Source organism: Oncorhynchus nerka, linkage group LG15 (genome assembly GCF_034236695.1).
Source record: "Oncorhynchus nerka isolate Pitt River linkage group LG15, Oner_Uvic_2.0, whole genome shotgun sequence".
In the NCBI taxonomy this organism is placed as follows: domain Eukaryota; kingdom Metazoa; phylum Chordata; class Actinopteri; order Salmoniformes; family Salmonidae; genus Oncorhynchus; species Oncorhynchus nerka.
In genome coordinates this window covers 64,812,342-64,824,517 of record NC_088410.1, presented here as the reverse complement: position 1 = coordinate 64,824,517, position 12,176 = coordinate 64,812,342, and the positions used below count along the sequence as shown (strand labels likewise).

The 12,176-nt window shown below is 44.0% G+C and overlaps 1 protein-coding gene across 2 annotated transcripts in view; it reads right to left on the bottom strand.

Moving 5' to 3' along the window:
• LOC115143125 (SLIT-ROBO Rho GTPase-activating protein 3) overlaps positions 1-2,283 on the bottom strand; it is a 134,119-nt gene extending 131,836 nt beyond the window's left edge. For both annotated transcript variants that reach the window (XM_029683229.2, XM_029683230.2), the window contains exon 1: positions 1,770-2,283. In XM_029683229.2, coding sequence (XP_029539089.1) covers positions 1,770-1,836 — 67 coding nt within the window. In that variant the 5' untranslated portion in view covers positions 1,837-2,283. The remainder of the gene's footprint in view (positions 1-1,769) is intronic.
• Between the last annotated feature and the right edge of the window lie 9,893 nt (positions 2,284-12,176).

Genomic DNA, 12,176 nt, shown 5'->3' with positions numbered 1-12,176 from the left:
CACAGGGATGCTGGTCCATGTTGACTCCAATGCTTTCCACAGTTGTGTCAAGTTGGCTGGATGTCCTTTGGGTGGTGGGCCATTCGGATACATATGGGAAACTGTTGAGTATGAAAAATCCAGCAGCGCTGCAGTTCTTGACATGCTCAAACCAGTGCCCCTGGCACCTACTACCATACCCTGTTCAAAAGGCACTTACATCTTTTGTCTTGCCCATTCACCCTCGGAATGGCACACATATACAATACTCAATTGTCTGAAGGCTTAAAAATCCTTCTTTAACCTGTCTCCTCCCCTTCATCTACATTGATTGAAATGGATTTAACAGCTGACATCAATAAGGAATCATAGCTTTCACCTGGATTCACCTAGTCAATCTGTCATGGAAGAAGCAGGTTTCCTAATGTTTTGTACACTCAGTGTATGTGATAATATGCAAATGTAGGCAAGTTTTTAAATTATTATGTTTTAGTCAAATATTATATCTGTTTGGGCTTCTTGAGGTCAATTTGCAGTCTACAAATTATTTGTAATTATGTTCTGCCATCCGCTCAAAAATACAAATTGGCCAGTGGCTGAATCTAGTTGATCCCTGTCCTACAGGATATTCTTCCTGACAGAGGGAGGAGACAGACAGAGAGAGAATGCCACCAGAGCCCCCCTGCTGTAGTGGTGTCATGCTATGTTTATTTTTTATTTTTTTATTTAACCTTTATTTAACTAGGCAAATTCTTAGCTACAGTGACAGCCTACCCCAGCCAACGCTGGGCCAATTGTGCAACGCCCTATGAGCGGCAGGGTAGCCTAGTGGTTAGAGCGTTGGACTAGTAACCGGAAGGTTGCAAGTTCAAATCCCCGAGCTCACAAGGTACAATTCTGTCGTTCTGCCCCTGAACAGGCAGTTAACCCACTGTTCCTAGGCCGTCATTAAAAATAAGAATTTGTTCTTAACTGACTTGCCTAGTTAAATAAAGGTCCAATTAAAATAATAAATAAAAAAATGGGACAGCCTGGATTCGAACCAGGGACTGTAGTGATGTTGCACTTAGACAATGTATTCAAATATAATTGATAACCAATATAAATTGATGCTATTAGCTTCTCCAGTGACATTAATATAGAGGCAATGTGGTGTGGCTGAACTCAAAGGTTCAATAAATGTAAACAAAGGAGCGCAATTAACGGAGCGCCCCCCCCCCCCCCCCCCCCCCCAAGGGACCATGGCAGTACACAGATCGTTCTACCCAGCAACAAAGCGTGCAGCCTTTCAAACACACTGACCCTGAATCGAACCAGACTGAAAAGCCCATGACCGACTCAGAGTTTCTAAACCTTGTCTACCCTGGCGTCTTCTAGGGTGAATATAAGAATTGACATCAGTAATATGATACCTGTTTTCGAACGTTCGTGGTCTCTCAAACACGTGTCCAGCAGCCTCATCAATGGGCCTACAGAAGTTAATTGACAGATAACCTGTCACCTGAAGGCTGGGTACAATATAATTATATGCAAAGATAGGGATGCTGATGAAAAGGTGACCAAACCACAGTGATGCTATGTATACTACTTTACGAGCCCTCAGCACTGGTAAGGGGACCAAGCAGGCACAAAAGCTAAACGTCGATGTACTTATGATTCGTTGAAATGTAATGATGAAACTCCAGCCTATGCTTCCCCAATTCTGTCTCGTGTCATTTAGCTTGCAGGGCTATTGATGCAGTTCCACAAGGTCAAAACATTTCTGAATTTGTATATCCTTTATTACCCACCTTTGACTTGCGTTTCATATTCTCCTATGATCTCCTTGTCCTTCTTGACTCTGGTTTGAGATGACATTTTTCGTGGGGGCTTGCGCAAGAGGTCCTCTGTGATGATTCTCGACTCCAGCAGCGTTGTTCTCCGTCCTCGGCTCTTTGTGTCCGATTACCAATGCAAAAAATGTAAACTCAAGTTTTAAGTAATGCTAATCACTTAATGAAGAAATGAAACGCGAAATTCTATAGTGAGCTCCCTAATGCTCACCTGCAGAGGGCTATGTCTATTTTATATTGAAGAGAAGTACTACGCTTTTCTTGATAAAGCATGCCATCCAATGCAAAAGCTGCAGCGGAGAAAAACAAAACCCTTCTACTCAAAGCAAGAAAACAATGGAAATAGAATGATCGTGGATGTAGGCTAGGCGTTCACCCATTTCGATGATTTCTTTATTTCTAGAGTGCCCAAAAATGAATATTTGTGCGTTCGCAGTGGACCAGTCTTTGATAAGCTGTGCGCTCCGAGAATTTGCGCTGCAGGGACAGATGAATTGAGTCGAACGTCACGCGAGTCTCCTCCCGTTGTAGAACTCTCTCTCTTACTCTCACTCACTCACACATTTTGTTGCAAGAAATGTGGTATCTGTTAGGCAGCTTTTTTCTTTCATTTGATATGATTTCTTGCATTTTTTTCAAAATCGGCTAAATAGTGTCTGATTCTGCCAGTTAGGGTCTTATTCCGTCATAAATCATATAAAATTGTATTTGTCACATGGCCGAATACAACAGGTGTAGGTAGACCTTACAGTGAAATGCTTACTTACAAGCCCTTAACCAACAATGCAGTTTTAAGAAACATACCCAAAGAAATAAGAAATAAAAGTAACAAATACTTAAATAGCAGCAGTATTGTGCAGGGGCACCGGTTAGTCGAGGTAATTGAGGTAATATGTAGGTAGAGTTATTAGATAATAAGCAGGTAGTATGCAGCAGCGCAAAGGGGGGGGGGCAGCAATGCAAATCGTTTGGGTAGCCGTTTGATTAATGTTCAAGAGTCTTGTGGCTTTGGAATAGAAGCTATTTAGAAGCCTCTTGGACCTAGGCTTGGTGCTCCGGTATCGCTTGCCGTGCAGTAGCAGAGAAAACAGTCTATGACTAGGGAGGCTGGAGTCTTTGACAATTTTTAGGGCCTTCCTCTGATACCGCATGGTATAGAGGTCCTGGATGGGAGGAAGATTGGCCCCAGTGATGTACTGGGCCATACACACTACCCTTTGTAGTGCCATAGTGCGGTCAGAGTCCGAGCAGTTGCCATACCAGGTAGTGATGCAACCAGTCATGCTCTCAATGGTGCAGCAATAGAACCTTTGAGGACCAATGCCAAATCTTTTCAGTCTCCTAAGGGAGAATAGGTGTTGTCGTACCCTCTGCACGATTGTCATGGTGTGCTTGGACCATGCTAGTGTGTTGGTGATGTGGACACCAAGGAACTTGGACCTCTCAACCTGCTCCACTGCAGCCCCGTCTATGAGAATGGGGGCGTGCTCGGTCTTCCTTTTCCTGTAATCCACAATCATCTCCTTTGTCTTGATCACATTGAGGGAGAAGTTGTTGTCCTGACACAACACGGCCAAGTCTCTGACCTCCTCCCTATAGGCTGTCTCGTTGTTGTCTGTGATCAGGCCTACCATGTTGTGTCATTGACAAACTTAAGTCGTGCCTGGCCATGCAGTCATGAGTGAAGAGGAGGGGACTGAGCATGCACCCCTGAGGGGCCACCGTGTTGAAGATCAGCATGGCTGATGTGTTTTTACCTACCCTTACCACCTGGGGGTCGCCCATCAGGAAGTCCAGGATCCAGTTTCAGAGGGAGGTGTTTAGTCCCAGGGTCCTTAGCTTAGTGATGAGGTTTGAGGGCACTATGGTGTTGAATGCTGAGCTGTAGTCAATGAATATCATTCTCACATAGGTGTTCCTTTTATCCAGGTGGGAAAGGGCAGTGTGGAGTGCAATAGAGATGACATCATCTGTGGATCTGTTGGGGCGGTATGGAAATTGGAGTGGGTCTAGGGTTTCTGGTGTTGATGTGAGCTATGACCAGCCTTTCAATGCACTCCATAGCTACAGACATGAGTGCTACGTGTCGGTAGTCATTTAGGCAGGTTACCTTAGGATTCTTTGGCATAGGGACTCTGGTGGTCTGCTTGAAACATGTTGGTATTACAGACTCAGACAGGGAGAGATTGAAAATGTCAGTGAAGACACTTGCCCGTTTGTCAGCGCATGCTCGGAGTACACGTCCTGGTAATCCGTCTTGCCCTGCGTCCTCGTGAATGTTGACCTGTTTAAAAGTCTTACTCACATCGGCTACGGAGAGCGTGATCACACAGTCTTCCGGAACAGCTGATGCTCTCATGCATGTTTCAGTGTTACTTGCCTCAAAGCGAGCATAGAAGTAATTTAGCTCGTCTGGTAGGGTCGTGTCACTGGGAAGCTCATGGCTGTGCTTCCCTTTGTAGTCTGTGATAGTTTGCAAGCCCTGCCACATCTGATGAGTGTCGGAGCCGGTGTAGTACAATTCGATCTTAGTCCTGTATTGATGCTTTCCCACTCCTTGAAAGCGTTAGCTCTACCCTTTAGCTCAGCGCGGATGTTGCCTGTAATCCATGGCTTCTGGTTGGGATATGAAGGTACAGTCACTGTGGGGACGACATCATAAATACACTTATTGATGAAGCCAGTGACTGATGTGGTTGTACTCCTCAATACCAACAGAAGAATCCCGGATCATATTCGAGTCTGTGCTAGCAAAACAGTCCTGTAGCTTAGCATCTGCTTCATCTGACCACTTTTTTATAGACCAAGTCACTGGTCCTTCCTGCTTTAGTTTTTGCTTGTAAGCAGGAATCAGGAGGATAGAATTATGGTCAGATTTGCCAAATGGAGGGCGAGGGAGAGCTTTGTACGTGTCTCTGTGTGTGGCGTAAAGGTGGTCTAGAGTTTCCCCCCCCTCTCTAGTTGCACATTTAACATGCTGGTAGAAATTTGGTAAACCAGATTTACCTTCCCTGCATTAAAGTCCCCGTTCACTAGGAGCGCCACCTCTGGATGATCTTTTTACTGTTTTCTTATGGCCGTATACAGCTCATATAGTGCGCTCTTTGTGCCAGCATCGGTTTGTGGTGGTAAATAGACAGCTACAAAGAATATAGATGGTCTTATTCTCATCATGAGATACTCTACCTCAGACGAGACTTCCTAAGATATCGTGCACCAGCTGTTATTTACAAATATACATAGACCGCCACCCATTGTCTTACCAGAGGCTGCTGTTCTATCCTGCCGATACAGTGTGTAACCCACCAGCTGTATGTTGTTCTGGAAAGTTCTCCATAACATGTGTGGCAATTATACATTTCAGGATGGTCCGCAAGACTAGTGCACTCTGCATTAGACATGCACCTGTCTGGGGAGTGGACATGACTGGTTATTTCTGTAACAAGTGGTATGGCCTAATATGTAATTTTGCTATGGTTACACCTCTTGGGACTTATCCAGAACATGGGTGTTCCTTTCAGATGAGCTAGCAGGATGACATGTCTGGTTATTTCTGTAAAATGTATCTATAAACTGTTGCTATGGTCCTACATGCATCCACCTGTCTTAGTCGAGAACATGTGTGTATTTTTTAACTATTGCTGTGACTCTACAGTTTCCATGCCCTAATATGAAACCAAACTAAAATTAGTGCAAGGCAATAAGATAACGGTGGCTAAATGCCAGAGGGGATGAGTCATTAAGATGAGTTACTGTGTGTGACGTGAAGCGAAAACATTTAGAAGAAGTGTGTGCCAACACTGGAAAGTTAGTTGTTTTCATGAACCAGCTCGACTTTTATTATGTCGTAATAAAAGTATATTTGAACTCCGGCTCCGGTATTTGTGAAATATTATTGACTGAATATTTCCACAACGTTATTCATGTCGTCGTTCAGCCACGACTCTGTGAAACATAAGATATTACAGTTTTTAATGTCCCATTGGTAGGATATACGTGCTTGTAGTTCGTCCACTTTATTATCCAGCCAATTGTACCGATGGTAAAGGCAGATTAGCCACTCATCGCCAGATCCTTACAAGGTACCCCAATCGCCTTCCGCAATATCGCCTTCTTTTTCTCCTTCGAATGACGGGGATGAGGGCCTGTTCGGGTGTCTGGAGTAAATCCCTCTCATCCGACTCAGTAAAGAAAAATTATTTGTCCAGTTCAAGGTAAGTAATCGCTGTTCTGATATCCAGAAGCTCTTTTCGGTCATAAGAGACGGTAGCAGCAACATTATGTACAAAATAAGTTACAAACAATGAGAAAAAACAAACAAAATAGCACAGTTTGTTAGGAGCCCGTAAAATGGCAGCCATCCCCTCCGGCGCCATTAAATGGTTCTGTTTAATTGTTTTGCAATCAACGACATGATTACACATGTGACAGGATCTGCTATTAGAAGCTTTGTCAGTTCATTTTTCAATGTATCCATTTTTTATACTCCTGTGTTGCTTTGTAGTGTGTTAACCAATAAATTAAATTCACATTCATGTTTTTATTTAAGCTGCGTTGGCCAGAACATATTGATAATCATCTAATCAGAGAGAAACATAGCAAACCCAATGTAGTGCTCATTGCTATGGAAACCCCCCTCCAGCTGTGCTAACTCACATTACTTCCATGGCTGTGGCCCTTATAGAGGCGTATGTAATACCAACAGCACTAAGTTCCTCCATTGTGGTGAGGGGAACCTCTGCTCTCATCGGACTCTCAGGTTAATGTGTGCAGACATCACACACTGTTATCACACACACTTGATATTTATTTATTTTTATTTCACCTTTATTTAACCAGGTAGGCCAGTTGAGAACAAGTTCTCATTTACAACTCCGACCTGGCCAAGATAAAGCAAAGCAGTGTGACACAAACAACAACACAGAGTTACACATAAACAAAAGTACAGTCAATAACACAATAGAAAAATCTATGTACAGTGTGTGCAAATGTAGAAGGTCAGGGAGGTAAGGCAATAAATAGGCCATAGAGGCAAAGTTATTACAATTTAGCATTAACACTGGAGTGATAGATGTACAGATGATGATGTGCAAGTAGAGATACTGGGGTGCAAAAGAGCAGAAAGATAAATAACAATATGGGGATGAGGTAGTTGGGTGGGCTATTTACAGATTGGCTGTGTACAGGTACAGTGATCGGTAAGCTGCTCTGACAGCTGATGCTTAAAGTTAGAGAGGGAGATATGTCTCCAGCTTCAGTGATTTTTGAAAATATTTCCAGTCATTGGCAGCAGAGAACTGGAAGGAAAGGCGGCCAAAGTAAGTGTTGGCTTTGGGGATGACAAGTGAAATATACCTGCTGGAGCGCGTGCTACGTGTGGGTGTTGCTATGGTGACCAGTGAGCTGAGATAAGGCGGGGCTTTACCTAGCAAAGACTTATAGATGACCTGGTCAAGGGCAGTCAAGTCTGGGGTGAACCAAGGGCAATATCTGTTGTTAGTTCTACATTTTTTGAATCGGGCATGCTTATTTAAGATGGTGAGGAAAGCACTTTTAAAGAGCAAACAGGCATCCTCTACTGACGGATGAGGTCTATATCCTTCCTGGATACCCGGGCCAGGTCGATTTAGAAAGGCCTGCTCGCTGAATTGCTTTAGGGAGCGTTTGACAGTGATGAGAGGTGGTAGTTTGACCGCGGACCCATTACGGACGCAGGCAATGAGGCAGTGATCGCTGACATCCTGGTTGAAGATGACAGAGGTGTCTTTAGAGGGAAAGTTGGTCAGGATGATATCTAAGAGGGTGCCCATGGTTACGGATTTAGGGTTGTACCTGTCAGGACCCGGTTACGAACCCGGGTCTCCGGAGTGAGAAACAGTCACTTAACCAACTGAGCCACAAATAGTCGGCAGAACCCAGAAGATGAGGCAGACACAGCAGTACTTGAGACGGTGTATTTAATGTAGTAAAAAGTGAAGTCCTTCAGGAACACATGTAACTCCACAACCTCAAAAGGAATTCCACAAGAACAAAGGTAATCCTCCAAGACAAAAAAGGTAAATCCACAAGGTGGTAGGTATAGCACAAAAAGCCTCAAAAGATACTCAAAAATAAATAAACAAGAACAAAAAACAGAATTCCACAAGAGCGTCCACCGGGATCAACAAGAGTTAACAGAATACTAGGGCTGGGTGCTAACATACAAACACAGAGCAAAGGACTGAGGAAAACAAAGGGTTTAAATACAATCAGGGGAAACGAGGCACAGGTGCAAATAATAATGGGGATCAAGGGAAAACAAAAGGTCAAAAGGCACAATGGGGGCATCTAGTGACCAAAAACCGGAACAACCCTGGCCAAATCCTGACAGTACCTGGTAAATTCCTTGATAATTTGTGTGAGATTTAGGGCATCTAGCTTAGATTGTAGGACGGCCGGGGTGTTAAGCATATCCCAGTCACCTAACAGCATGAACTCTGAAGATAGATGGGGGGGAAATCAATTCACATATGGTGTCCAGGGCACAGCTGGGGGCTGAGGGGGGGGGTCTATAACAAGCGGCACCGGTGAGAGACTTGTTTCAGGTGGATTTTTAAAAGTAGAAGCTCAAACTGTTTGTGCACAGACCTAGATAGCCTGCAGAGTTCTGTCATATTATCTCTGCAGTAGATTGCAACTCCGCCCCCTTTGGCAGGTCTATCTTGTCGGAAAATGTAGTAGTTGGGGATGGAAATGTCAGGATTTTTGGTGGCCTTCCTAAGCCAGGATTCAGACATGGCTAGGACATCTGGGTTGGCAGAGTGTGCTAACGCAGTGAATAAAACAAACTTAGGGATGAGGCTTCTGATGTTAACATGCATGAAACCAAGGCTTTTACGGTTACAGAAGAATGGGAGTGGTGCTGGGGACTGCAGGGCCTTGGTTAACCTTTACATCACCAGAGGAACATAGGAGGAGTAGGATAAGGGTACGGCTAAAGGCTATAAGAACTGGTCGTCTAGTGCGTTCAGAACAGGGAGTTAAAGGAGCAGATTTCTGGGCGTGGAAGAATAGATTCAAGGCATAATGTACAGACAAGGGTATGGTAGGATGTGAGTACAGTGTAGGTAAACCTAGGCATTGAGTGACGATGAGAGATGTTTTGTCTCTAGAGTCAGCAGTTAAGCCAGGTGAGGTCACCGCATGTGTGGGGGGTGGGACAAAAGGGCTGTCTAAGGCTCTACAGTGAAGTAAGAAAATAATCACTAACCAAAACAGCAATAGACAAGGCATATTGACATTAGGGAGAGGCATGTGTAGCCGAGTGATCATAGGGTCCAATGAGTAGCAATATGTGAATCAGGGAGCCGATTCAGTAATTGCTACTACGCGAGGCGAGCTGGCACGATTCAGACAACTAGCGAGCTGGAGCTAGCAGATGGGCCATCGGCGATGTTGCAACGGAAGAGCCTGTTGAAACCACCTCAAACTATTACGTCGGCTGACCAGTCGTGATGGATCGGCGGGGCTCTGTGTCAGCAGTAAAGGGTCCAGGCCAATTGGCAAAAGAGGTATTGCACCCAAGAATTAGCTGGTGGACCTCTTTGGCAAGCCGGGAGATGGGCCTAGCTCGGAGCTAGCTCAAGGCTAACTGGTGCTTGCTTCAGGACAGAGACGTTAGCTAGGAGTAGCCACTCGGATTGCAGCTAGCTAGCTGCGATGATCCGGTGTAAAGGTTCAGAGCTTGCGGTAGAAATCCAGAGATGTGGTAGAGAAGAAGCATTCCGATATGCTCTGGGACAATAACGCGCTATGCAGACTGGCAGGTATTGACCCGAGCTGAGGCTGGCTGGTGTCCGAGTTAACGGTGAAGACTGCTAGCAGTGGCTAACTGACTACTAGCTAGTAGCTAGTTAGCTGCCTAGCTTCAGATGGGGGTTCTGGTTCTAAAGTATAAAAACAGCAGATCCGTACCACATTGGGTGAGGTGGGTTGCAGGAGTGTATATTCAGTCCGTAGATGGAAAGTGAGATTAAAATATATATGAAGAAAATTAGGAAAACGATAGATAAAACAATATTTACACGGGACAAGACAAAACACACGTCCGACTACTACGCCATCTTTGATGCTAATAGGTCCTGTAGTGGGGTGGCAGGGCAGCAGTCATGTATCGGTGGGGGGATGTGAGGGGAAAAGGTCTGGGGGTATGTAAGTCCGTGTGGGAACTGTACATGACTGCATGTTGCTTTAATATGCAAGTAGAAAGCCAATGTGTGTGTGTAAGGGTACATAGGTGTGCAAGGTCAGTGTAGTGTTGATAGTTAAAGGTAGGCTTGTGCTGTTTGTTTCAGGGTTAAGTGCCTTGCTCAAGGGCACATCTACAGATTATTCACCTAGTCGGCTTGAGGATTCACACCAGAGACCATTTGGTTACTGGGGCAACACTCTTAATCACTAGGCTACCCTACATGAATCCTATTCCGTCACTGTGACTGGGATTATACATCAACACCTTTGGCACCTCTTTAATATCATTGAAACTTTAATATCATTGAAACTCAATTCCAAGTCTCTGTTGGAAATCATTCTTTGTCTTCATGGCACTTCCTGCTTTTAATAAAGATGAATAATTTACTTATTTAGGCCCACCGCCCCATGAACAACATACAGTAGGCTGCCAACGATGCTTCTCCAGCAAACTTAACTTTGGGCAGTCTTCTCCATCTCATTCCAGGAGTTGCCCATCTTTCGGTACTCTGTTTAGATGTAATAATAAATCAAATAAAGGTTAGATGAAAAACAATCCTCACATGAAGGATTGCACACAAACACTCACTCATTGTATGTTGGATCTGTAGGTTGTTTTGCTAAATGGAGGCGTCATAGATGCAAGTACTGCAATGTGTTACACATGCAGAAGATGATGATTATAGGCATGGCAGCAAAGATGTGAATGTTTTGCTGGCTGTGCCAATGTTATTAAAACTGAGTCCTAAACATTGTGTTGGCTCTGGATCTGAGTGTGAAAAATGGTCTAGCACACATTAGAAGCAAAGGAATATACTGTAGGATTGATGAAACTCAAAACTCTGATTGGAGACGTCTATAAAGATAAAGTACTATTACGTTATTCTAAACAGCACAATGAAAAAATAGCAGTGCTCCATTCTGAATCATTCACACACATCTGATTCTCACTTTTGGTTCAAGTGTTCAGTCAATTAAACCTATACCACATATGCGCTTGATGTTTTACAGTAGTGTCAAAATGTGTCATCTTTGTTAGTAGGCTGGCTCCTCCTTCCTGTACATCTGTCTGCTATGTTAAATGGTGGATGGCAGTCATGTATGCGCATAACTTGACTCGCTTGACTCGTTATTTTCAGCTCCTAGTGGAGCAAAGGGCCTCAGCGGTGCATCTCCAGCAAATTCTGTTCTGGGCGGTTTTCTTGACTTCATTCCAGGTGGTTCCTACATGCCTTTTTCATCCCAGTCTCCACATTCCTGAGTTTATTATATATTTTTCTTCTTTTTGTGGATCCATTTGTAAATATCCAATTATTCTGCTGAACACTGCACATTGCTCTATAAGAAACGCCTGACTTCACCTGAAAGACTTCCTGCCATCTCCCTTGGCCGTGATACATCTTACTGTCTCACATCTTTATATACATCAGATTTTATGTACAAATTGTTCCAGATATGGACTCTGCAGACCAATGTAAGGTAGAGTAAAACATTTTTTTTTTTAAATGATTCAAGACCCTCCTCTCTTGACACTTTTAATTGGAAAATAATGTCCATCAATCGCATTACCACCCTACAAGATGAGTCAGAGGTTGTCTTAGCAGATGCGCAAACTGTTTACGTATCACCCTCCATTAATTCTTGGAAGATAGGTAGATAATGGCTTTTAAATTACCGTGATGGCACTCAAGTGTAAAGCTCATAATTGTGCATGAGCCCTGTCAGTGGGAGTGGGTTGCGACATGAGCTTGGCACAGTGCTTCCTCCTATGAAGACATGCTAGTACATAAATTAGATGTGGAGATGAAACAGTCTGTCTGGAGAGTCTAATTGATCTGAGAGAGTGGCTCTCTAAGCCCCCAGAACGTAAATTCCCACTTATCTGGGCAAACTCTGAACATGCCCCTCATGCCTCAGGAATAAAGATGCCAAAAATAGGATGTGGTTTCTCCCTCCACCCTGCTTACCGGCCCAGTGCTGTCTGAAGATATTTTCTGGCTGATGAACACCTACCTAAGGAGAATGCACAGCCCGGTAAGTAATAGTAGCTGTATGAGCTGATGCATGAACATCATTGCGACCTTTGACCTTTTACCATAGTGTCTGAATGAAAAATACATGAATGAAAATACAGAT